At 43.6% G+C, this 27,382-nt stretch overlaps 1 protein-coding gene across 5 annotated transcripts in view; it reads right to left on the reverse strand.

Moving 5' to 3' along the window:
• Window positions 1–4,027: 4,027 nt before the first annotated feature.
• LOC147018890 (MDS1 and EVI1 complex locus protein EVI1-A-like) overlaps window positions 4,028–27,382 on the reverse strand; it is a 458,835-nt gene continuing 435,480 nt past the window's right edge. For 4 of the 5 annotated variants that reach the window (XM_085899010.1, XM_085899007.1, XM_085899008.1 and 1 more), the window contains exons 11-17: window positions 21,178–21,341; window positions 19,765–19,842; window positions 14,096–14,253; window positions 13,834–13,975; window positions 11,359–11,592; window positions 9,336–9,522; window positions 4,029–6,751 (exon numbers count right to left, since the gene is read on the reverse strand). In XM_085899010.1, the coding sequence (XP_085755136.1) occupies window positions 6,650–6,751; window positions 9,336–9,522; window positions 11,359–11,592; window positions 13,834–13,975; window positions 14,096–14,253; window positions 19,765–19,842; window positions 21,178–21,341 (1,065 nt within the window). In that variant the 3' untranslated portion in view covers window positions 4,029–6,649. Of the gene's footprint in view, window positions 6,752–9,335; window positions 9,523–11,358; window positions 11,593–13,833; window positions 13,976–14,095; window positions 14,254–19,764; window positions 19,843–21,177; window positions 21,342–27,382 lie in introns of all 5 variants that reach the window. The other variant, XM_085899009.1, reaches the window with a different exon arrangement.

Consider the following 27,382-nt stretch of genomic DNA (forward strand, 5'->3'; position numbering starts at 1 on the left):
AAAATTCTTCAGAGAGTGCAGCAACACAGTCTGTTCCAACACTGCTTTTATACAGACAGAGGGTTTGTAACTAATCAACAAAAGTTGGGTTACCTGTCAGAATTGTTTACATCAACTTTAAAGGTTTAATTTACTTCCATTGCTGCAGAACAGCTGCAGTTGCGAACGCATTACTTGTTCCCTGAAAAGGGCCTTTTTAACAACTCTGAAATTTACATCATTTTTCAGTTTTCAGTAACTTAAACTTTTTTTTAACCTCTGGCAGTTTACTGCTTAGCTTTGTACCATTTCAGGTTATCCATTGGACTTGAACTGCTGAAATTTCAGTGAAAACTGGAAAATGGGTGTTCTAAAACTTTTGACTGGTCGTGCACCTTAATCAAATCTACTTGTGATTCATACCATTCTGCCTTTTTTATTCTCGTTCAAAAGCTTTTCATCATACCAGTTTAACTCATAATAGGCTATATCTCAAGGAGACGTTTAACAAAAAAAAAAAAACAATATGCAGGATATATACAGATATCTTCCACATAAATATTTTCAAGCGTTTGTTTGTTTGTACGTTATTCTTTCACGGCCAACCTGAAGCACCAAGAGTCCCCAAATTTTGGGTGTAGGTACTTCAGAATCTGCGCAAGGTTTGAGATTACCACACGTTGGCCTTGATGTTCATTTTGAGGCCCGCAAAAGGCCAAGAAAAGTGTATATTGGGATGGGATGTGGGGCCAGGCAGTGCTGTCGCCAGCCCACAAACAAAAGGTAACCACCATGAGGCCAATAACTCCATAGCTTTTCGACATCCAACATGTTGCAAAAACCCTGCCTGGAAACGATTACCTAGCTGGGCAGCACCAGCTATTCCCCACTAGTGTGTGTACATACATACATACAGTGGGGAGAACAAGTATTTGATACACTGCCGATTTTGGAGGTTTTCCCACTTACAAAGCACGTAGAGGTCTGTAATTTTTATGATAGGTACACTTCAACTGTGAAAGATGGAATCTAAAATAAAAATCTGGAAAATCACATTGTATAATTTTTAAATAATTAATTTGCATTTTATTGCATGAAATAAGTATTTGATACATCAGAAAAACAGAACTTAATATTTGGTACAGAAACCTTTGTTTGCAATTACAGAGATCAGACGTTTCCAATAGTTCTTAACCAGGTTTGCACAGACTGCAGCAGGGATTTTGGCCCACTCCTCCATACAGATCTTCTCCAGATCCTTCAGGTTTTGGGGCTGTCGCTGGGCAACGCAGACTTTCAGCTCCCTCCAAAGATTTTCTATTGGTTCAGGTCTGGAGACTGGCTCGGCCACTCCAGGACCTTGAGATGCTTCTTACGGAGCCACTGTTTAGTTTCCCTGGCTGTGTGTTTCGGGTCGTTGTCATGCTGGAAGACCCAGCAACGCCCCATCTTCAATGCTCTTGTTGAGGGAAGAGGTTGTTGGCCAAGATCTCGCGATACATGGCCCCATCCATCCTTCCCTCAATATGGTGCAGTCGTACTGTCCCCTTTGCAGAAAAGCATCCCCATAGAATGATGTTTCCACCACCATGCTTCACGGTTGGGATGGTGTTCTTGGGGTTGTACTCATCCTTCTTCTTCCTCCAAATACGGCGAGTGGAGTTTAAACCAAAAAGCTCTATTTTGGTCTCATCAGACCACATGACCTTCTCCCATTCCTCCTCTGGATCATCCAGATGGTCATTGGCAAACTTCAGACAGGCCTGGACATGCGCTGGCTTGAGCAGAGGGACCTTGCGTGCGCTGCAGGATTTTAATCCATGACGGCGTAGTGTGTTACTTATGGTTTTCTTTGATACTGTGGTCCCAGCTCTCTTCAGGTCATTGACCAGGTCCTGCCGTGTAGTTCTGGGCTGATCCATCACCTTTCTCATGATCATTGAGGCTCCACGAGGTGAGATCTTGCATGGAGCCCCAGACCGAGGGATATTGACTGTTATCTTGAACTTCTTCCATTTTCTAATAATTGCACCAACAGTTGTTGCCTTCTCACCAAGCTGCTTGCCTATTGTTCTGTAGCCCATCCCAGCCTTGCACAAGTCTACAATTTTGTCCCTGATGTCCTTAGACAGCTCTCTGGGCTTGCCCATTGTGGAGAGGTTGGAGTCTGATTGATTGAGTGTGGACAGCTGTCTTTTATGCAGATAACGAGTTCAAACAGGTGCAGTTAATACAGGTAATGAGTGGAGAATGGGAGGGCTTCTTAAAGACAAAACAAACAGGTCTGTGAGAGCCGGAATTCTTACTGGTTGGTAGGTGATCAAATATTTATTTCATGCAATAAAATGCAAATTAATTATTTAAAAATCATACAATGTGATTTTCAGGATTTTTATTTTAGATTCCGTCTTTCACAGTTGAAGTGTACCGATGATAAAAATTACAGACCTCTACGTGCTTTGTAAGTGGGGAAACCTGCAAAATCGGCAGTGGATCAAATACTTGTTCTCCCCACTGTACATATGTTGTTTTTTTTTTCCAAAACAAACACACACAGTATATAAAATGCATGGATTTGTAAACAAAGAACATTCTGCTCAGCAATATAAAAAGGTCACACACTTTTATTGTACAGGATTGCATACCAACTGCAGGTATAAATTCCACTTGGTATTGCAAAAGCTAAATCTGGAATACATTACCTAAGCTAGATGGTCAACACATTACAATGCAAATCAATTTCAGAAATGTTTCATTGATATGAGTAATACAGTTTTAGTAGCATAGAGTGCACCAACACTTGGAATCATTGGTTTTTAACCCCCCCACCCCCCTCAGCCCTCTGCCACGACCAACACCGACACCCCAGCCCCCCTTCCCCCCAAAAAAGGCAAACCTCCAAAGATCACAAAGTGATCCCAATGACATTTGGCAGCAAAACCGCCAAAATTGGAAACAAAACGATGTTTTATCTACACGCAATCACCTTCTACTGGTGTCCGAACAGAAATAATCTATGAAAAAATATTTTACATAATTAATTTTTTTCTACAGTTACAATTCTGAATACAATGTTGAACAAAACACGCTTTTCCAAATTAGAAATTAAAAAAAATAAAAATAAATGCACATCGATTGGTCTTCCAGTTGCAACCAACTTCTTGCACGGGGAACGTGATGTTATCCATTTGTTTACCTTTCAGCTGCACATTTAAAGTGAAGGAAAAGACAATAATGATTAAATCATAAAAAAAAACCTAAACTTTTTGCACCATTAAATAACAAAATGCTTTGAACAATAAAAACGATCAGTTATTGGAAATGAAGTTCTTGTACTTGTATACATGAAACCCGTTTTGAAAGTGGATATCCAGAGAGTTCTGCTTTAAGCAGATACCGACAGTATGAGAATTACCATGTGTAAGTAAAGTGAAGTGCTTTTTACCAAGATATCACACTTGCTTATATATATATATATATATTTATATAAAAAAAAGAAAGAAAACCCAGCACAACACAAGACGTATAATGCTGTACAACATTAAATATACAAAGGTAGCATACTTGTCGATGATCATGACAAAGTGAGAACGAAAAAGGACAAACCTGCCAGCTATAGTAATAAAAAATACAAATTCACAGCCAACTTGCTCAAAAATATTGACCAAAAGTGCTCGATTCCATTGGGACGAAAGCAAATTAAGTGCGATAGTTTGACGTAAGCATCTTACTTAATGAGTTAGTTTACATCTTGATGTTCAGCGAAAGGCTTTGGGTCCTGTGCTGGAAAGAGAAAGAAAGAAAGAAAGAAAGAAAGAAAGAAAGAAAGAGAAAGAAAGAAAGAAAGAAAGAGAGAGAGAAAGAAAGAAAGAGAGAGAGAAAGAAAGAAAGACAGAGAGAGACAGAGACAGAGACAGAGACAGAGACAGAGACAGAGACAGAGACAGAGAGAGAGACAGAGACAGAGAGACAGACAGAGAGAGAGACAGAGAGAGAGAGAGAGAGAGAGACAGAGAGAGACAGAGAGACAGAGAGACAGAGAGAGACAGAGAGAGACAGAGAGAGACAGAGAGAGACAGAGAGAGACAGAGAGAGACAGAGAGAGACAGAGAGAGACAGAGAGAGACAGAGAGAGACAGAGAGAGACAGAGAGAGACAGAGAGAGACAGAGACAGAGACAGAGACAGAGACAGAGACAGAGACAGAGACAGAGACAGAGACAGAGACAGAGACAGAGACAGAGACAGAGACAGAGTCAGAGACAGAGACAGACAGAGAGAGAGAGAGAGAGAGAGAGAGAGAGAGAGAGACAGAGACAGAGAGAGAGAGAGAGAGAGAGAGAGAGAGAGAGAGAGAGAGAGAGAGAGAGAGAGAGAGAGAGATAGAGACAGATGTGTGTAGCGAGGTAGAGAGGGAGAACATGGCTTCATCTGTTTGTCCCAGCTGCCCCAAAAAGTAATGAAAATAATAAACTTCAATTTAAACCCTGCTTCGGGGGAAGCATTGTAAGCAACAGGATATTATGACCAAGTACGGTGACAGTTTAACTGTCATGATATCAACAAAGCAGTTATTTCAACAACAGGAACCCTGCGAATGATGGAGAGAAAAAAAAAAAACCCAAAAACGTAGGATTAAAAAAAGGTCGAAGGCATGCATCAATGCATGAGTCTTTTGTCGTTTGACAACTTTGTTACAAAGATTTATACAAAATCCATCATCGACATGACGTGAACAAATGTTGCTTCTGCTGTTGGATGCATGATGTGGAGATTTACAATAACAAAAAAAAGAAGACTTTTGATATCTTAAAAAGCAAGCAAATGTACGTGGACATATTCAATGAACTTGCCGTCATAGAAATACTGTTTTGTTGTTTTTTTTTTGTTTGTTTTGTTTTTAAATGACAAAATTTGGCACCTCTTTACAAGACTGCTTGTTCACATTTAAAATTCATTCATTCATTCATTCTCCCCCCCCCCCTTCCAAAGATTCCAAAGAAACGTGAAAAATCAGGCCACAAAATGGCTTCAACAACTCCTCCCCCCCACCCCTCCCCTTACGAGTACACAAAATAAATACAATGACAACAGACAACCCCGCACAACGCAACTGATTGTCATACAACTGGAAACACTGTCTGGTTGACACATCCTATGCTTAATGTTAAATAGACTCGAAAAATGAGATATGTGTTTATCGGAAATTTTTGTTTCAGAGCAAAAATACATCTTGGAGATCCACTCGAGAGCGGTGTAACTCCTCGATCGCAATTATGTACAAACTCGAGTAATCAAGCAAATTCATCAGAAGAAATAGCCACGACGTTCGTGTAAAATAAGGTTTTCAGAAGTACTTATGGACAAGCTGTTAATCGTTTGCACAAACTGCCAAAAGGTGTTTCTTGTTTTCAATCCTCACAGCACAAGCTGAGAAATAAATGCAAAAAAGTACGAATTGGCTTTCACTAAAGTCCGTAATGGCTTCTCACCTTTAAGTTTGTACTTGTACACAAACGCAGTCACATGAGCTGAGCTTTCCAAAATTTACGTAAAGGACCAAAAATGTCGTTCAAAACAAAATAGTTGAAAAGTTCTCTGAGCATCCGCCTACTAATGCCCATCCACCTAGTCAACAGCCTGAGCTTCAAGAACACAATCTCTTAGATTGCTACCAAAATGGACGAATGATCAAATTCCACAAAATGAAAATAAAAAAACAAATGTATAAAGTTGCCTGTGAGGAAGACAGTGGTAAATCCCAAGTTTCGGCCACAACCTGGACACAATCCTTGCATGTTCAGTTCAGTGTTGCCCATTTTAAGGAGAGGTTCCTGCCGGTGCAGCCTTTAGGCCTGTCAACTGCAGAAACTAGTGGTCTGGCACCTCAAATGCAGAATCATCACAAGCGAGAAACTCTTTGATCCACCAAAGGTTATAATCGATGAGGGAGAGACGTCGTCACTTTGGCGTCGTTCTTGCAAACCAATAATATAAAACCGCAGCGATGCAGCGCAACCTAAATTTTTGGACATGATGGACCGAACGGTGAAAGATAGTTACGCCAATCGTCTTCCAACGACACACCTGTTATTTGAACATTAACCCCGGAATGTTATCCAGGGCACGATCTCCATTGGATGTGCTTAATATGGAATTGGGTAAAGATGATGACGAGCACCAGGCCACGCCACAACTTGGCTATAAACAGATAAAGGTACTTGTTCGATTTGCAAACCACATTTGGCTGCTCCATTTTAAAACAACAGAGGGTCCAAATTGCTTTTGTAACAACTTGTCCTGTAAGTGCTCAAGGAAACTCATAACAAAAACAAAACAGAACAGAACAGAACATGAACACTCGCTCGAAAAGAAATAATCTCAAAACACTGTTCCAAATGAAAGTGTAACATTGCATCACTGAACTCCAGCTTTCAAATGCCCCACATATTCACACTGCTACTGTTATATAACAGAAATAAAAATAAAATGACTCCATGGGAAAACAATTGCATTAAGTACAACATATTTAGGGTCACAAGGACACAAGCAGTGGGGAAATGGTGGGGAAGCAAAGGGTTAGAATTAAGTAGGCCCTAAGCTTTTGGTCCCTTGGTGCTTTAATTCTCGGCATTCCATCCTTTCAATTTTCTTTTCATCCTCTCTGTCCATTATAGTCGACTGATTGGCGGCACAGTGCCCGCTTCTGTTGCTTGCCTCCGGGCATCATGCCACACACCGCTCGATGCAGGGGGGAGCATCATGGAGTAAGCCTGTGGGCAATCAAGGAAAAATCATTTTGTCAGACAATTACAAAACAAGGATAATGAGAATTATTAGATTCGGAGGTAGGAGGATGCAGGTGGTTGTGGAACATGAGGAACAATAAGGGCACTTGGTGGAGCGCATACCTGCACCACGCAATGCCTGATACACGAGAATATATCTGGCCCAATAAATTTTTGAAATATTGTGCGATATATCGTTTTTGGCCCAATCTCTCAATGGTGAAGAATCACTTAGAAATATTAAATAATTCTCGAATCAGGATCCGGATTCGTATCTTCAGCAAAATCGAATCAATTCGTCCTTGTCACACCCAACCTGTCCACCAAGTTTCATCCTAATCCGCACACAACTTTTAAAGATAGTGTTCTACAATCGGTTTAGCCCAATCTCTCAATGGTGGAGAATCACTTAAAAAAAAAATTCTAGAAGCCGAATCCGGATTTAGATATTCACCAAAATCTAAACAGTTCATTCTTGTGACACACACAACCTGCCAACCAAATTTCATCTGGATCTGAACAACTTTTTGAGATATCCTGCATACAAACAAACAAACACAGACAAACAGACAAACAAGCCGGTAGGCGGCGATGGGTCGCCGAGCATGGAAACTACAAGATATAGAAAAAAATGGATGTCATATAGCAGATAAGGAATCACCTTAAGATTATGCATATCAAATCTCATCCAGGTCCATCTCCTGATAACTACTCGGTATCCATTTGAATGAAAAGTACCGAAAATGCGGTTTGAAATCGGAAATCCCCAAAGTTCGAGGGGGTGCTGTGGGTGAACAAACATCTAAATCGAAAATCCGGCTCGATCGTTTGTGCACAACGTATTCCAGACGACTCGTGTGGATTTTCATGACCATCCGACCATAACCCGAGGAGGAGTAGCATTTGGCACGAAGGCACCTCCAGCTCGCGCATATTATTGATTTTTGCACTAATTGATCTTTGACCCCTGACCAAAGCGAAATCGGTCAATATGTCCTGAGGCATAGTTGTAGTACTCATTGAGTACCATGAACCTGCAAAGTTTAATTCCTTCGATGCACTCACCTGGTCGCTCGGGGGCCTTCAATTTTTGCGCATACCCTAATTGTAGGGGGCGCTGCGGGTAAAGTATTTCATATATCACAAAAACGGAATATATTTGATAGAGCATCACATGTAGATCATTCGTGCCAAATTTCATAACCCTACGTGGGATAATGGCTTTCGGAATTGATTTCGCGTGAACAGTACCGATTTTGAAGGTTTTTCGGTTGTCGCTCGGGGACCAAAGCGTCCCTAGCAACCATCACAATTTCCAAAGCACTCGGTCATAAGATGTATCTACCACCTGAGTTTGGTCAAAATCCGCCCACGTTTACTACCAATTTTGCTGATGACAAACGAACAAACAGAATTACTGACAACAAGGGTCACCTATTTTGGAGACCCAACAAACAGACAGGGGTGAAAAACATAACCTCCTTCTACCTTCAGTGGCGAAGGTAATGAATAAAGACAGACAGCGCATTTTCACCTTTTGACGACACATCACAATCACTACACTTGCATATTTGAAAACGGTATTGTGGGATCTTCGATGACCAGAAGTGAGTGCAAGGTTATGGAATGGTCAGCACACCATGGAATCAAGCAATAATTGGAGGCTTTTCTGTCATATAAAACCCTGGAACTTAAAAGAAACCCCCCCCCCCCAAAAAAAAACAATCATTCAAGTTCCATCAATAACCCTTGGAAGATTAACATGAAGAGTGGTTTGCTTTTGCTGTGCATTCACGAGCAAGTCAAACAATGGCAGGACACTTAGAACAGAAATGCATGGGGATGGAACTTTTTTCTGCATGTGCACAAACAACCCTTACGAAAAACACCAGCTACAAGTCAGCAGTACACCACCATCCCCTGCCGTCTTCCATCTCCACTCATGATCTTTTCTATCCTCATTAACCCTCTCTTAGGGCAGGTAAGGTGGCCGATAAAGATGCACACTCGGCTCTGAGCTGTCTAGTCTGGGTTCAAATCTCGGCCCGGCTATAAACTATCATCCGGTGTTTCACAGGCAGAGTGATTCATCAATGTGTGATACAAACTGCCATCCCTTCAGATGGACGTTACACTGGGCGTCCTGTCTACCAGCATGACTTGGTGCACGTTAAAGATGCCATGGTGTCCTTTGCAAAGTGTAAGCGTGCTCTCGCCAGCACCATGGCCAAATTCAAAATTCCCCCTCAAACCGACTGGAGGCACCATCGGCGGCACAGTCTCACACCCAGGAAATGATGCTACATGTAGTCATGGGGTGCATGCAAAATAATATGAATAATGAAGAATAAGTATATGAAGAAGAACCCAACCTCTCTGAAGCTAGTCCTCTCACTTGTAGTTTGAGTTTATTTCCCTTTCTGTTCATTATTTCCCCTCCTTGTCCCACTGATTATGTTGCACTTCCTTTGTCATCTCGCCTCACTCACCTCACTGGATCAAAAAAAAAACAAAAAAAAAAACAGAAAAGAATAATAATGAAAATGTCCATTTGTTTTGCACAACTTACTGTTGACTTGGTGGAATGGAAGAGTGATGGTTTGTCTTCATCTGGATCTAGCATGGCTGTGTAAGGCTGCAGTGTGGGAAATGCTTCCTCAGCTGCCCTGCGGAGATCCAGCCCTTCTGCAAGACGCGATGATGGTTCCAGTGGTGCCAGCGGCCGTCGCAGTGGGCTGAAGCTGGCTTCCTGGGGGCTGCCAATATGGTACACATTTCCATAAAGCCTCAATTTGAAAAAAAAAAAAAGCTCATACAACAAGAGAGGAATTGCTTTGCAATACATGTCCCATACTGACATGATATTTCCGAGGTCCAAAAACGCATAACACTGAGAAATTGAGGAAATGCCCTAAAAATCGAATTTGTTCTGAAACTTGTCATAATAATAATAATAATAATAATAATAATAATAATAATAATGCCTTAAAACAACTTGCATTCTCCTCGTGGAAGACAAATCCAACCGAAGGCAACCAGAGTTCATTCTTCCACAAAGGCCGCAACAAGTGTGCGTCTACTCTCAGGAGAGCCAGAAAACATCATCTGTCCAATCTCAAGAATGAACTTTCCAAATTGTCTTCTTCCTCTAAAACTTGGTGGCACCTTGTGAGGTCTGCATCTGGTATATCCTCTCCTTCCATCCATTCCCTCACTTCAAATGGCACCACAGCAGACTCCGCTTGTGAGAAGGCCGAATGCCTCCATTCTGTATTTGTTTCAAAAGCTCGTGTCCCGAACCCCTCTCTCTGTACCTACTCTTCCCAGTCATATCCAACTGCTCTTGAATTGGGTCTTTTGAGAAGGTGGAAACTTCTGGCAACCTTCAACTCTGACTCTGCAAATGGACTGGACGACATAAGCTCACATGTCCTAAAAACCTGCTCTGCTGCTCGTGCGAGTCCTCTCTCTGCCCTTTTCACCCTGCCATTTTCCCAAGGCCATCTTCCATCTGCTTGGAAATCAGCAATCACAGCATTATATAAAAAGGCACAAAAAATCCCCTTAACCACCGCCCGGTGAGCTTCCTTCCAATCATCACAGTTGACAAAATCATTCCTTTTCTCTGACAGCCAAATCTCAGATCATCAAATCAGATTCGGACCTGGTCACTCCACCTTGGACATGCTGCTTCTACTCTTCCAACAATGGATGGAGACCCTCAATATCAGACATGAGATCAGGGCCGTCTCTCTGGACACATCTCGAGCTTCTGATAGTGTCTCACATCCCGCCTTGCTCTCCAAACTGTCTGCCTATGGAATCCAAGGTCAATTCCACTCTTGGATTACTCACTTCCTCCACTCTCGGAGCCAACGTGTGGCTCTCAACGGAACCCTTTCTTCTCCTCTCCCTGTCGAGGCTGGAGTACCCAAACAAAGTTTTCTTTGCCCCATCGTATTCCTAATTTTCATCAATGATCTCACCGATTCTGGAAAATCCTCTCTCTCTCTCTCTCTCTTTGCTGATGACTTTACTCTCTGCTGTGACATCTCTCATCCTTCTGATAGACAGACAGGCAGCAGCTTCTTCCCTCTCCCCAGACCTTGACAAAAATCACAAATTGGTCAAGCACTTGGAATGTCTTTAATTTCTGAAAAAAATCACACACTCACTCTCTCACTTTCTCTCTCTCTGAAAGGACCGTTTGTGATCTCTATAATAAAAAAATAACAAAGCCATGTACCAAGTTTCAGTTGAATATGTTAAAGGGTATGGGGGGGGGGAGTCTGAAAAACGACAGGTGGGATGGACGAACGGACAGACAGACAGACAGAGAGCAAACCTGTAATTCCCAACAGTGAAACCAGAAGGGGACTAATAAGGGATGGTTGCTATGACATAGCAAGTTCATGTTTAGGTTATGAATAGTGTATGACCAACAGCAACTGCAACTAGAAAAAAAAAAAACCATTGGAGTAATTTAGCTCAGACAGACATTTTCTCAATCTCAAAAAAAAAAAAAAAAAAAAAATCCTATTTTTATTTTCAGAAACATCAAGGCCCAGTTCCCTTCAACGTGTCAGTCACACCTGCCAGCAGTGCAGTCTGCACTAAGCGGTTCACAGTCTTCATCTTCATCCTCTGGAATGCATACTTCTGTTCGTACACTCGTCTGGTCTTCTTGAGAACGCTCAGTTGTGCTCTCAACTTCCATCAAGTCTTCATATTCCTCTTCATCATCCTCCTCATCATCATCACAGTCTCGGCGCCGATCCTGCAGTGTTCCACTTAGCTCCATGGTTGTCGTCTCAGGGGTTTTTAATCTGTGACGAGGCACACCTCATTACTTTTTAGGAAATTATTATTCAACCTTTCAATCATAAGCATCTCGTGCGGCCAAATTGTATTTCTAAGCAACAGCTTTAAACGAATACATGTCAGTGCAACATATTAGGATTTTGATTCAATCATCATGTCGTCCCAATACCTGATAATAGTACAAAATATGAAAAGAGTGCAAATTGTATCAAGTCAAGGGAGTGAATCCATAATGCCGATGCACGTCAGAATAAGTCGGACAAAGAACAGTGATGGCCGAGCCATTGGGGCACACGGGAACGATGAGAGGAGATGCTGGAAACCACCTTAGGGAAAATATCACAGGCTGCCTGGTAATTACTATTTGGCCGAGTCAGCTGGTTGTGAAATGAGAACCGTATGGCCGTTGCTCCAGTAATTAACAGGAGCTGGGAACGTCGTGAAATTTTGGAAGGTTTGGGTTCACTTAGTCAATCGAGCGGCAGCAAAGGGATTTTGGGCTTTCCTGAAGTTTTGTCCACAATTAATCATCTGGTGCGAGGAAGCGACAGGTACAGCCTTGGTCAATAAGTCGCAGCCTGGGAAAGTCCATTTTGCACAGTAGCAGAGACCGAAGCCATTTTCGAAAATACGGTCACGTCAGGTTGCGATTACGTTTCACACGCCCATGTGCATGCAGATCTTATCAGATAGCAAGATTTTTATTTTTTTTTTAAAACAGTTTGAAGCAAAAGAGTATTTTGGCAAAAGGTTCAGGATTGATGCACTTCCCTAAAACCAGAACATCTGACTGTACTGAAGCTCGACTAAGAGGCCAGGGTTTATACTTGTTTGCACAGCGAGGCATTTGGGAAGCTGCCACCGCAAACGCAAGCTTAAACTCCTTCACAAAGCCTGTTGCAGATACGTCTTATGCATTATTAAATGGATGTATGCACTTGCTAAATAATCTTCGTAAAATCCTGCGGTAAAATGCTGCTGCAGTTGTAACAAACAAACAAAACTAACTTTTCCATGATCCTCAATCTATTTTAAAATCCCAAACATGGTGCAAGTTGTTTCGCCGTCCCGTTTCCCCCCAACATTTCTGATGGTGCAGAACTCAAGCATACACTTCCAGAACCGTTCACTTTGTATATTTTGGTTTCAGTTGCCAAACGAGATGGGGGTTGGGGGTCGGAGGATGGGAGCAGGGATGATGGGGGAAATTAAAACATGTATTTGTACAATTTTTAGCCACCTTAGCAGAGGTAGCTCTTATCTGCTGATCAATGCAAATATTTTTGAGAAATGTTAATATAAAAATAATAAAAAAATCTGGTAGACAATGTATGACAAGTTTGTGGTCTCGATTATTATTATTGTTATTATTATTTTTAACAACAATTATAAGAGTTAATGATGCAGGTCTAGTTATTTGCATCCAGTGCCTCGGGGGAACTGAAGGCAACTCCATTTGGTCCGAATCCCCCTTTGATCAAACGATTTTTTCGGAACTTACATACACGGATGGTAAATACAAATATACAGCGTTCTGACCTTAATCAAATCATCAAATACTAAGCAAAATAAAGTCAAGTGAATAAAACAAATTTCATAAAATGTGCATATCCTGTGCAAGGAAGCATTTTTGCCAAAGCCAGGCCTGTCCCCGTTACATCTGATACTTGACCGTTCAAACGGTACCAGATATCCCAGTGTTTTGATCCCGATACATAATTTTAAGCAAGATCACAAATTTCAATTGTGATGACATTCTCCAAATTAAAAGAAAAAAAAAAAAAGAGAAAAAGACGAAAGACCAAGCATCTGCCTCACAAACATAGCTGGAAGGCATACTTGGCTTTTGCAAAGAAACCGAAAATTGTTTGTCAGGGGTCAAGTCCCACAAAATGAATCTATCAGGCTATTAGTCATTCCGATCTGTTTGTCTTCCGGCCAAGCAACCAAATTGCTTCGCGATGTCAACATCTGCTGCTAGACAATTGCTTTAACATTGTTGTACATCCAAGAGAGCAACACGGCACATGTTGCTGGAAACATTTTGGGCACTAAATATTTCAAACCTCGGAATCACAAGATCGAACGAACCATTTTAATTTTGTTGCAGTTTTATACTCGAACATTTCACCACCTCGAGTCCTAGACCCACACCTCAAAACAATACGTGAGTCTTCTCGACATCAACAACTACATCGAAGAACATGTACATCGTAACTGTGCATTGGCAGGACAAGTTCACCTACAGGGGCTGAGTTGTGGCAGCCATGGTACTGGAGTCTTCACTGCTGCTGATGAAATTGCGAATTTCTGTGAAGTATGAATCCTCCTTGTCCTCCAGCAATGAGCTCCCTTCGAGCTCCGAATTGGGAGAGGATCCTGCGGTGCCTGTAATGGGGGCAGAGAGCCACAAGATGGTCCTTTGGCTTCTTCCAACCACTTTATTGGCATTACAAAGATCACAGGTGTGTTCATATTTCAAAAATAAAAAAATAAAAATTTGCCCACCAGACAGGTGCTTCTTCAGGTGCCGGTCGAGGTTCGTTTGCTGCCCGAAACATCGGTTGCACAGATTGCATTTGAATGGTTTTTCCTTATTGTGAATATTTCGCACGTGACGCTGGAGGTTGGATGATATGCTAAAAGACCGTTCACAGTACTTGCACCTGCAGGAAGAGAGATCGCAAGGACAAGGAATTAAAATAAATAAAATAAAATAAAATGACAAATTAATTAAACGTATTGGGGGGGAAGGGATGTTGAAGGCGAAGTGTTGCACTTACAATTAATTATTATTATTATTACTCAAGCTTATGAGCCTGGTGTGGCTCAGTGGTTAAGGCAGTGGCTTGGCATCCTTGGGGTCCTGAGTTCGAGCCCCGCTGGCTGCTGAGTTTGCATCAGGGGGTTGACTCAGCCTGTCATCCTTCTGAAGGTCGGCGAAATGAGCACCAGTACACTGGTAATTATCCCTGCAGGACGAAGGCGACTAAAGGGTTGGCGTCAGGAAGGGCATCCGGCCGTAAAAACATTGCCCCAAGAAAGGGTACCATGATTTGGAGCCCGCAAAAAAGCTGACCCCTGCTCAGGGATAAAGGATTTAAAATGGTGCGATGATTATTATTACTCAAGCTTCCTGCTAATTTGTGTACATACCTTAAATCACTGGATTGTGACGCTACTAGCAATTTCTAATGCGAGTTCCCTTTTAAGGAATGTCACCGAAGGAGGAGGCTATTAGGCTCATCAAATCAAGCCTGTGCAATTGCTGCCAACCTATAGTTGTTCGTCTGTGCTATATCCTGTTTCAAACGCTAAGCATAAAACAAGGAAGCAGCAACGTACCATTTTTAAAGTCTTTGGTACGACTCTGCCAGCGTTCGAACCACCGACTTCCCAGACTCGCAGGGGACACTTTAACCATTACGCCACAGAGTCTCGTTGATTAAAAAAAAAAAACTTTCCTGGGCGATGCACAAGTCCGTGCACCATCCTTCGGCTGAATGTTAAGCCGGGTGTCTCATCTGCTAGCATTAGTTGCTGGACGTTAAATATCCCGCAGTGTCCTTTGGGAAGAGTAGGCAAGTTATCACCAGTACCACCAAGTTTGGAATCCCTCCCTGACTGTATTGGAGCACTGCATCAGCAGGACCTTCGTAAAATATGCAACTAGTGGGCCAAATTCAGAATTAAAAGCCAGTTGAATATGCATTTACAAACAACACTTCTGTTGCGCAAAAGGCCAAATCCAAACTTCAAGAGAATGTACGAGAACTGTATACGATACGAGACGATTGTCAAGCACATGACATACTTTTGTTAATTTTTTTTTGGTTTTTTGTTTTTTTGGAGGATTTAACTGAAAGTGCAAGTTGATTAATTTCCAAGGAATAACATTTGTCGAGGCAACCACCTCTTGCCTTTGGGGATAAACTGCTTGCTGTGAAATATGTGATGCAGATATGTTTCACAGCCAACCAGGGACCATGTACAATAGCAATTCACAACTACCTTCACAGAAATTCCCACAAAGTTAAAGTAGTTGCATTTAACCGAGCAATGACGCGAGGCTCAGATCGAGGAATTCGGATCTTAAAAAAATGTTTGAATTTTGTTTCCCTGAAGGTAATTCAGAGTTGGAGTGATAGCTTAGAGGTATACACACTTGTCCTTGAGCCGGGGTTGGAATCTCGACGCAGCTATAAACTGGTGTTTCACATGCAAGGCCCAATCGACGTGCGTGTTGTCCATCGGAAGGAAGTTAGGCCTGAGGATCCCTCCACTGGCATTAGATGGTTGACGTTAAGGCCTAAGTCACATTTGCCACGGAACCGTGCGGTCTCCAAAATCTACGGCCACTAGTAATTATAGGGCGGCCACAGTATTTCCACGGTCACACGTTTTTATTTTTCGGGTAGCCGCATGGCATATTTATAAATTGTGGAGACCGAAAACGTGGGGGTGCCGTACGGTCTTTGATTTGATGTCGCACGGTGACCTTCGTGCATTCCTGCGGCGGCCATAGAATTTAAGGCAGACGCAAGGTGCCCGCAAGGCGACCGCAGGGGGGTCCTAAGGCGAACCTGCGGCCAGACGGACGGTAACGAGTGGAATTTTTTTTTTTTTTTACCAGTTCTTTTGTTTCGGCTTGTCAAATTGCTACGGCGAACGTAGAAATGAAAAAAGTTATAACTCCGCGTTATAATTCCACGGCGACCCCCTACGGCCTGTAAAATATAGCCAAACGGCGTAGGGCCACCCTGAGGCCACCGCAGAAACTCTGCAGCCGCCGCACGTTTCTGTCAATTCAGAGGGCGTATGGCCGCCGTATAGCAAATGTGACTTGGGCCAAAACAACCCACAGTGTCTTTCATAAAGATTAGGAGAGCCATCACCGGCACCCTCAACATATTACAAATTCCTGCCCCGGCTGACTGCTGAGAAAGTAACTGCAAAGTATCCGGCATCACCCTCGCCAAGAGACCACTTTGGCGGTCCAGACGTTATGCAAAGACCATGGCAGATTGATGATGATGATGATGATAGGGACCTCCATTAAATTTGCCAAAACACGTTTTTGTTGTTGCATAGTCTGTGTCAGATAGACGAGTGCATCAGATCACATGACCATCACCATGTACATGAATGAAATGCGGACATGTAATAAAAAAAAAAAAAAAGGATTTCGAGCTTTGGCTTTCATCACACGGTCCTAACATCAAAGTTCTGGTTTGTGAAAAGCTCAAAAGTGTAATGTACAGACACGAGCAGGTGTTTCGTTGGTAACAAGACGTATCAAGCTCTTTCTTTCGTTCACACTCCCCCCACCCGTGCGCAAGCACACGCCGTGAGATTTGATGGTTGGTTTTTGGACTTGTACGTATAGCCCAGAAAGAAATGAAACAAGTTCCGTTCCAATTTCTGCTATAGATTATCCGTCCATCTTTGTCACAAGTAAGAATGCATTTTTGTTCAGGCTCAGCAATTCTTGAGGCAGGGCTAAAGGGGAAGCAGAATAAAGAGCAAAAAAATAAAATAAAATAATAAACCTTCATTTCCTTTACCGATGGCAGGAAAATAATTTTTCCAAAGCAATAAGACCTTTATGTCACATTTGTTTTTTTTTGTTTGTTTGGTTTTTTTTTTCCTCTTCCTGCAGCCACTAGTCCTTGTGCATCGTGATTAAATAGGCTTTTCGCACCGGAGACTCTGGGAATTGGAAAGGAAAAAAGTTCTCCCAATGTCTGGCCGGTAATTTTGAGCTTCTGTTTTGCGGTACACGGAGGTGCTCAATCCCACGAGAGGTCACTGGCAGCGGAAAGAGTACGGCTATGGGTGCTGAACCCGGCGAATGAGCTTTGGGCTTGGTTTGTGCGAGCTGCTCGACAAATTAAATACGTGCCGGAGTGTTGCAGGAAGATATTAAGGTGTAAACTGAAGGGCAGCAACAGGAAAATGAGCTCTTTTAACAAACTTGAAATAGATTGTGGTCCCACAGACTATTGCATGATCAGGAAACATTAATAAAAACATCACGAGTGCCTCTCCCACTTAAAAAAAAAACAAAAAAAAAACAACCCCCCCCCCCTCCACCAAAAAAAGAAAAAAAAATCGCCCATTATGATGGGGGAAAAACAAATGGAGTGTCGTGCGAGTGCTTGCAATCTTGCACTTGTGTCTGTCTGTCTGTCTGTCTGTCTCTCTCGACAACCCTCTTGAAGAAGTTCAGTCACTCGATCTCTTGTGTTTCAGGGTCTCACTCTCAGCCATGATCTTTCTTGGGCAAGCCACATTTCAAAGTTGGCCTCCAAAGCCAGTTGCCGATTGGGCATCCTCCGTCGTACAAAGTCCTTCCTTGACACATCTGAGCTCCTATCTACCGACAAGGCTTTCACCCACGGCTCGATGGAATACCACTCTCCTGTTGGGCTGGCATCCCTTGCTCACATCTTGCTGCCATGGAAACCAAGGCCTTCATGATCATTGAAATCTCCTTTTCCGTTGGAGACAGGTTGGTGGTCTCTGAGTATTCTTCCACCTCCTTTCTGGTCTTGCACTTTCTGCTCTCTCAGTGGTTTGTCCCCCCCCCCCCAGACATCTGCAGGGAGCACGCGTTTGGTCTACCACAATCCCCCTTCTGGTGAAAGTCCCCAAATCCAGAATATCTGCTCACCACCATCTCAGATGGTCTCCAATCCAAAAGTATGATCTTTTCGAAACCCGTTGAATTTGCTTTTGTATCCATCTTGTCCACCTCCTGCATTCTCCCCTACTACTCCATCCTTACTCGCGCATCTCTTGTTGGCCGTCTGTTTATTTTGTCCCTCGGCCCTGCTGTTGGTGTTTCCCCCTTCTCTCCACTGTTACTTTTTTGTTGCATCTTGATGCGTTCTGTGTTCTCGCTCTTCCACGAGCCTCGACTCCGTATCAAAAAGACGATTGAAGAATTTTGATCATTCTCAAACGGATTAATTTGCACAATTCTCAGCCACCGAAGAAATGACGGAGGCCATTATCTGCTGCACAGTGCAATATGGTTCATCTATATCTCTCAATGTCTATGTCTATATCTCTCAATGTCTATGTCTATATCTCTCAATGTGTCTCTGAGTCATCCACAATGTACTCAACTCTTGACAGAGTGTCTGTGCTGCCCAATCAGTTTCTTGGTTATTATGTGGTGGATGGTTTTTGGGCGTGCTGAGGGTCAGGGATGGCGTGTGGGTGCTTTGTCCATGCTGGGTAGTTACTCTATACTTGCATATTTAATGTGTGGATTTTGTACATTGCATGACATTTCATCATAATAAGTCCAATTGATAGTTATCTCCCACACCATGTTGGTGTTGAGAATGATTAAGACGCTTGTACAATTTTGAAAACACGAAGACACCGTTTGTTGTTCAGCCTTCTGTGAAGGGATCATGTTGTCCACCTCGGCGAGAAAAATCCATCAATTCCACTATGATACTTGTATTTTAGTGATTGGTATCGTCCTTACTCCATGCGTCATCCTTGCTCCATATTTCTGCTCCAGAAACTCAGACTATATTCTGCATTCAGGCCGCAGTAATGTTAAATGCTGCGGTGTTCAGCAAGGCAGTCTGCAGAAACTGGAAGTTTGGACGAAGCAACCAGCACACAATGGCCTACTCTTCGCAAAACGTAGTGTGGGATATTTTATGAGCAGAAGTGAGTGAAAGGTTATGGAATGGTCGACTGAACTTATCCAAATTTAAAAAAAAGTAATATTCTATGATTGAGGACCCTGCAAAACACCAAGTTTGTGGTTGGATCCTATTTCTTTGGGAATGAAAACCATTGAGCTATGCTGCAAAGACAAGACAAGGCAGGATGTGGGATTCAAATGCATCAGAGGACCGAGAATGTGAGAGGTGATTTCAGCTGCCAAAGAACACGAGCTTGAAAACACAGGAAGTTAGTGCAGCGCATATGTACGTTACATGGCACCACAACCCAAATCATCAAGCCAGGACACTATTTGTTCCAAAACAAATCGTTTAAAGAAAATAACTGGATGTAGCTCTCCTATTATTTTGGCAACGACACCAACCCCCCCAAAAATGTTGGGACCGAGAAAAAGCGTTGAAGCTTTGCTTTCGTTGGTGTCAATCACCCAAGTGGACATTCATGGTCTGTGCAGCCGTACGTCTTACTTGTAGGGCTGCTCGCCTGTATGCGTCCTCAGATGACGGGTTAGGTTGGCGGACCTTGGGAATATCTTGCCGCAGTAGCTTCAGGACAAAAGGGACACGGGACATTAGTGCAGCCACCCAAATGCATGGAATCAAACACATCTGCAACACAAATTCCATATTCGACCCTCTTCGATTTGTCGGGTCACTTAACACCACCTTCACATAATAATAGGAGTTCCCTTACAAGGAACTTCAACACAGGACATTTGGCAAATCGAGCCGACACTCTGGTTACCAACCTGCGGTTGTTTTCTCGAGCTCTATCCTTTTTTTTTTTAAATGCCGAGTCAAACAAAGAAGCAGCAATCTTTTTAAAGTCTTGGAACGACTGGGCCAGGGTTGGGTACGGGTTCAAACAGTCTAGCCCACAGACTCAGAATGGGGGCACCAACTATTATGCCACAGAGTCCATGGTAATTAAAAAAAGCACGCGCGCGCGCACGCACGCACGCACGCACGCACGCACGCACGCACGCACACGCACGCACACGCACACACACACACACACACACACACACACACAACCTCAGCAGGGTGAAAGAAAATCCAGCGCAAAAATGGTGGGGAGAAAAAGTCGGGTCTTCATTTTGCTCAGATAACAGATTCATCCGACCAGTACTACACGAATATTCAAACCATAAAAAACATTTTTTGGGATCATATTACTCTGATCTTATCCGCGTACTTCCTTATTGGATTTACCGACATTAAAGCTTAATACTGCCCAGAGCTTTGGTCTCATGAGTCAACAATCAATACCGACCAACGAATGAACAGGGAAGTATTCAAAAAAATAAAATAAATTAAATTAAATTAAAGCACCACCAACTAGTGTAGCTACCCAGCAAAGCAAGACTCACGTTCGATGTTTTGACGACCGATTGGTCTTCATCCAGGATTGCGTAGGCATTGAGTTTCAGGTGCTAAGTACCCTCCAAGGAGGGAGGGGGGAAGGTATCACATGACTGACTGCAATATGCAGATGGTAACGCCTAACTTTGCTATTGCAGTCACGTGATCCTCCCCCCTCCCCCTTGTGAGGGCACCGAACACCTGGCACACGATGCCTGCATCGTACCATTTAAAGACCATTCGGTGGTCGAAATGTCAGACCACCTAGTATATGAAGCCAGTGTCTGCTATTACAACTGGCCTTGCTTGATGGGCTGCAATACTGGCTTGTGGTGCCTTCATTTTGAACCTGGATCTTCCCAGCACTTTAGCACAACTCTCCTTTCGTATGCAAGCATATATATATATATATATATATATATATATATATATATATATATATATATATATATATATATATATATATATATATGTCTACATATACATATACACAAACACAAACACACACGGGCATCTTACCGACAAGTATATCTCTCTTTTCCCTTTCGCAGGAGCGTGTCTGGAAGACTACTGGGGGGTTGCCGGAAGCCAAAGGCATGCGGTGACTGAAGCCCACTGTTCGCATCCAGCTTCAGGGACGAGTACGCCTCCATTTTCTCTGCCATGTTGTCGATTGCAGCCATCTTAAAAGGCAGCATCAGAGAAGATACATTTGAGAGGAACGCATCATTAAGCACTGCAAGTTACGTTCGACCTGATCATTGAAGTTTTTGAAACACCAACGTGTCACTTCAGTCTGTAAAAATTAACCGAGCAGTGGAAAGAAACCCGTCAAATCAAGTCTGCAAGCAAAAAGACAGGGCTTTGTTCAATCGAGTACGGGTTACAGTTTGCTCAAGTCTGAGCAATCTTTGGGGAAACTTTCTCCATTCCAAGCCAATTTGCTCCAGTGTTTTGGTAGCTTTCTTTTTTTGGACTGATCAGCACTACGGCCTGCAGGGTCTTAGCACGGCTAGAAAGATTCACATGTACACAAGAGCCCTGGCTCAACGAGAGCAGTTCTCCGCGAGTTTGTAGAAAATGCAGAAACTTCAAGGCATGTGGTTACAAGGACAATTCAGACATGGAATAATTTAGCAACTTGGAATCAGCACGGAAAGCAAAGTTTTCTTTCAGCACAGACGAAATGTGAGCCTCTTACATTTTTCTCTGCCTTGTCGAATTAACACAATACCCCTGCAGGGACAAATCCATTAATACCCAAGCTTGCAGCTTTCCTTTGAACCATCACAAATGAGGTTCATATGTAGATAAATGATCCTGACAATGTCCAAATTCCAACTTTCACAAGATACCATTAATGAAGTGTTTTGGAATTCAAAACTTTCCCTTCACTCTGTTTGACCAATTACTGCAGTTCCAAAAAAAAAAAAAAAAAAAAAAAAAAAAAAAAAATCGGCTTAACGTTACGAGTGCGACGTGGTAACTAATTCAAGGCTGGCATGAATGGATCCTCTAGAGCACAGCGTCCATGTAAAAGGACTTGAATAAAACCCAGGAGTGAATGTGTGAATAAGGGGAAATCTTCACATTCAGTGGAATAATCTTGCAGTTGAAGTCAAACGTGGGAGCAGAGAAGGTCATGCGAGTCAAAAAGGCCTAACGACAAAGTTGTTAACATCTGGGATATAAAACGCTTGCAAATACAATAAAAAGTGCTACTCCAGTGCACGTTATTCCCGCAAAGGATATTGAAAGGATGCCACTAATGTGTTTCATCAACAATAACTCTGAGATATGGCATCCTATCTGCTCAATATGTCCAACGTAGACTGCAAACTCACAATGGAGTCCCTTTGAGAGCTGGCTTTATAGAAAGGTGAACTGCTTATTGTTAGAACTATATTAACAGCACCACAAATGCAATCGATATTAAAATTAATCACAACACCCTGACTACGACTCCCACTTGAGATGAGCAGGAACCACCCATCCATTGGCCTCATCATTCAAAGGGCAGAGTTTTTGATTAACTGAAATCTTTATTCCTGGAATAGAGCTTGCCATGGCTATCTCTCAGCTGGAAGAAATTTCAGTGGCCAGTGGAAGTCCATCTACTAAAGAATTTCTCCTGAATTTCCCACAATGCAAAGCAGACAAGTTGGTTTCAATCACAAGCAATGGTCCATGTGAGAGGGAACAAAACTACAGCCCCGAGCCATTGACAATTATCCGCATGAGGCATAGAATGGAATTCAGCAAATCCTGTCTTGCATTATAGCTCCAAAAACAAACGATACCTCTGAAAAGCACAATGATACTCGTCAACCCCCTTTCTGATGTCATCTTGGGACTGCAATTCCAGATATTTTATTTGACATTGAAAAGACAATATGGTATTCAACCACTCCTCAACCCTTTGAACTTTCGGCTTCCCCACCCTGGGCTCTGGAGAAAAATCCGGCCGTTAGGGGAGATGGAGGTTTGTATAGTGGCTGGAAAAATGGCCACTTGGGTACATGGAGGTTTGAATAGTGGCTGGAAAAATGGCCACTTGGGTATATGGAGGTTTGTATAGTGGCTGGTAAAATGGCCACTCGGGTACATGGAGGTTTGTATAGTGGCTGGTAAAATGGCCACTCAGGTAAATGGAGGTTTGCACAATGGCTAGTAAAATGGCCGCTTGGGTATATGGAAGTTTATATAGTGGCTGGTAAAATGGCTGCTCGGGTTGATGGAGGTTTATATAGTGGCTGGTAAAATGGCCACTTAGGTACATGGAGGTTTGAATAGCAGCTGGTAAAATGGCCACTCGGGTAAATGGAGGTTTGCATAACGGCTGTTAAAAGGGCCACTCGGGTAAATGGAGGTTTGTATCGTGGCTGGTAAAATGGCCACTCGGGTAAATGGAGGTTTGTATAACGGCTGGTAAAAGGGCCACTCGGGTACATGGAGGTTTGCATAGAGGCTGTTAAAATGGCCACTCGGGTAAATGGAGGTATGCACAACGGCTGGTAAAATGGCCGCTCGGGTAAATGGAGGTTTGTATAACGGCTGGTAAAAGGGCCACTCGGGTACATGGAGGTTTGCATAGAGGCTGTTAAAATGGCCACTCGGGTAAATGGAGGTATGCACAACGGCTGGTAAAATGGCCGCTCGGGTAAATGGAGGCTTGTATAACGGCTGTTAAAAGGGCCACTCGGGTAAATGGAGGTTTGTATCGTGGCTGGTAAAATGGCCACTCAGGTAAATGGAGGTTTGAATAGCGGCTGTTAAAAGGGCCGCTCGGGTAAATGGAGGCTTGTATAACGGCTGTTAAAAGGGCCACTCGGGTAAATGGAGGTTTGTATCGTGGCTGGTAAAATGGCCACTCAGGTAAATGGAGGTTTGAATAGCGGCTGTTAAAATGGCCACTCGGGTAAATGGAGGTTTGCACAATGGCTGGTAAAATGGCCGCTTGGGTATATGGAGGTTTGTATCGTGGCTGGTAAAATGGCCACTCGGGTAAATGGAGGTTTGTATAACGGCTGGTAAAAGGGCCACTTGGGTACATGGAGGTTTGTATAGTGGCTGGTAAAAGGGCCACTCGGGTTGATGGAGGTTTGAATAGCGGCTGTTAAAATGGCCACTCAGGTAAATGGAGGTTTGCACAATGGCTGGTAAAATGGCCGCTTGGGTAGATGGAGGTTTGTATGGTGGCTGGTCAAATGGCCGCTCAGGTTGATGGAGGTTTGTATAGTGGCTGGTAAAATGGCCACCAAGGTGTTTGGAGGTTTGCATAGCGGCTGGTAAACTGGCCACTAGGGCACATGGAGGTTTGCATTGCGGCTGGTAAAATGGCCACTCATTTATCTGGAGGTTTGAAATGCGGCTGGTAAAATGGCCGCTCGGGTACATGGAGGTTTGTATAGTGCCTGGGAACATGGCCACTCGGGTACATGGAGGTTTGTATAGTGGCTGGTAAAATGGCCGCTTGGTTACATGGAGGTTTGTATAGCGGCTGGTAAAATGGCCGCTTGGTTGCATGGAGGTTTGTATAGCAGCTGGTAAACAGCCACTCGTGTACATGGAGGTTTGTATCGTGGCTGGTAAAATGTATGCTTGGTTACATGGAGGTTTGTATAGTGGCTGGTAAAATGGCCGCTTGGTTGCATGGAGGTTTGTATAGCGGCTGGTAAACCGGCCACTCGGGTACATGGAGTTTTGTATCGTGGCTGGTAAAATGGCCGCTCGGGTACATGGAGGTTTGTGTAGTGGCTGGTAAAATGTCCGCTTGGTTACATGGAGATTTGTGTTGCGGCTGGTAAAATGTCAGCTTGGTTACATGGAGGTTTGTATAGTGGCTGGTAAAATGGCTGCTTGGTTACATGGAGGTTTGTATTGCGGCTGGTAAACCGGCCACTCGGGTACATGGAGGTTTGTATAGCGGCTGGCAAAATGGCTGCTCGGTGACATGGAGGTTTGTATAGTGGGTGGTAAAATGGCCACTCGGGTACATGGAGGTTTGTATAGTGGCTGGTAAAATGGCCGCTCGGGTACATTGAGGTTTGTATAGTGGCTGGTAAAATGGCCGCTCGGGTACATTGAGGTTTTTTATAGTGGCTGGTAAAATGGCCACTAAGGTGTTTGCAGGTTTGCATAGCGGCTGGTAAAATGGCCACTAGGGCACATGGAGGTTTGCATCGCGGCTGGTAAAATGGCCGCTCAGTTATATGGAGGTTTGAATAGCTGCTGGTAAAATAGCCGCTCGGTTACATGGAGGTTTTTATAGTGGCTGGTAAAATGGCCGCTCTGGTACATGGAGGTTTGTATCGTGGCTGGTAAAATGGCCGCTTGGTTATATGGAGGTTTGTGTAGCAGCTGGTAAAATGGCCGCTTGGTTACATGGAGGTTTTTATAGTGGCTGGTAAAATGGCCGCTTGGTTGCATGGAGGTTTGTATAGCAGCTGGTAAACAGCCACTCGTGTACATGGAGGTTTGTATCGTGGCTGGTAAAATGTCCGCTTGGTTGCATGGAGGTTTGTATAGCGGCTGGTAAACCGGCCACTCGGGTACATGGAGGTTTGTATCGTGGCTGGTAAAATGGCCGCTTGGTTGCATGGAGGTTTGTATAGCGACTGGTAAACCGGCCACTCGGGTACATGGAGGTTTGTATCGTGGCTGGTAAAATGGCCGCTCGGGTACATGGAGGTTTGTGTAGTGGCTGGTAAAATGTCCGCTTGGTTACATGGAGGTTTGTATTGTGGCTGGTAAAATGGCCGCTTGGTTGCATGGAGGTTTGTATAGCAGCTGGTAAACCGGCCACTCGGGTACATTGAGGTTTGTATAGTGGCTGATAAAATGGCCGCTTGGTTACATAGAGGTTTGTATAGCGGCTGGTAAAATGTCCGCTTGGTTACATGGAGGTTTGTATAGTGGCTGGTAAAATGGCCGCTTGGTTGCATGGAGGTTTGTATAGCGGCTGGTAAACCGGCCACTCGGGTACATGGAGGTTTGTATCGTGGCTGGTAAAATGGCCGCTCGGGTACATGGAGGTTTGTGTAGTGGCTGGTAAAATGTCCGCTTGGTTACATGGAGATTTGTGTTGCGGCTGGTAAAATGTCGGCTTGGTTACATGGAGGTTTGTATAGTGGATGGTAAAATGGCCGCTTGGTTACAAGAAGGTTTGTATTGCGGCTGGTAAACCGGCCACTCGGGTACATGGAGGTTTGTATAGCGGCTGGCAAAATGGCCGCTCGGTGACATGGAGGTTTGTATAGTGGGTGGTAAAATGGCCACTCGTGTACATGGAGGTTTGTATAGCGGCTGGTAAAATGGCCGCTCGGGTACATTGAGGTTTTTTATAGTGGCTGGTAAAATGGCCACTAAGGTGTTTGCAGGTTTGCATAGCGGCTGGTAAAATGGCCACTAGGGCACATGGAGGTTTGCATAGCGGCTGGTAAAATGGCCACTAGGGCACATGGAGGTTTGCATCGCGGCTGGTAAAATGGCCGCTCAGTTATATGGAGGTTTGAATAGCTGCTGGTAAAATAGCCGCTCGGTTACATGGAGGTTTTTATAGTGGCTGGTAAAATGGCCACTCGGGTAAATGGAGGTTTGTATCGTGGCTGGTAAAATGGCCACTCGGGTAAATGGAGGTTTGTATCGTGGCTGGTAAAATGGCCGCTTGGTTATATGGAGGTTTTTATCGTGGCTGGTAAAATGGCAGCTCGGGTACATGGAGGTTTGTATCGTGGCTGGTAAAATGGCTGCTTGGTTATATGGAGGTTTGTGTAGCAGCTGGTAAAATGGCCGCTTGGTTACATCGATGTTTGTATCGTGGCTGGTAAACCAACCACTCGGGTACATGCAGGTTTGTATAGTGGCTGGTAAAATGGCCGCTCGGGTACATGGAGGTTTGTATAGTGGCTGGTAAACCAGCCACTCGGGTACATGGAGGTTTGTATAGGGGCTGGTAAAATGGCCGCTCGGGTACATTGAGGTTTGTATCGTGGCTGGTAAAATGGCCACTCAGGAACATGGAGGTTTGTATAGTGGCTGGTAAAATGGCCGCTCGGTTACATGGAGGTTTGTATAGTGGCTGGTAAAATGGCCGCTCGGTTACATGGAGGTTTGTATAGCGGCTGGTAAAATGGCCGCTCGGGTACATGGAGGTTAGTATAGTGGCTGGTAAGATGGCCGCTCGGGTACATGGAGGTTTGTATAACGGCTGGTAAAATGGCCG

Source organism: Eptatretus burgeri, chromosome 10 (genome assembly GCF_056783735.1).
Source record: "Eptatretus burgeri isolate ZD-2024b chromosome 10, Ebu_testis_v1, whole genome shotgun sequence".
Taxonomy (NCBI): domain Eukaryota; kingdom Metazoa; phylum Chordata; class Myxini; order Myxiniformes; family Myxinidae; genus Eptatretus; species Eptatretus burgeri.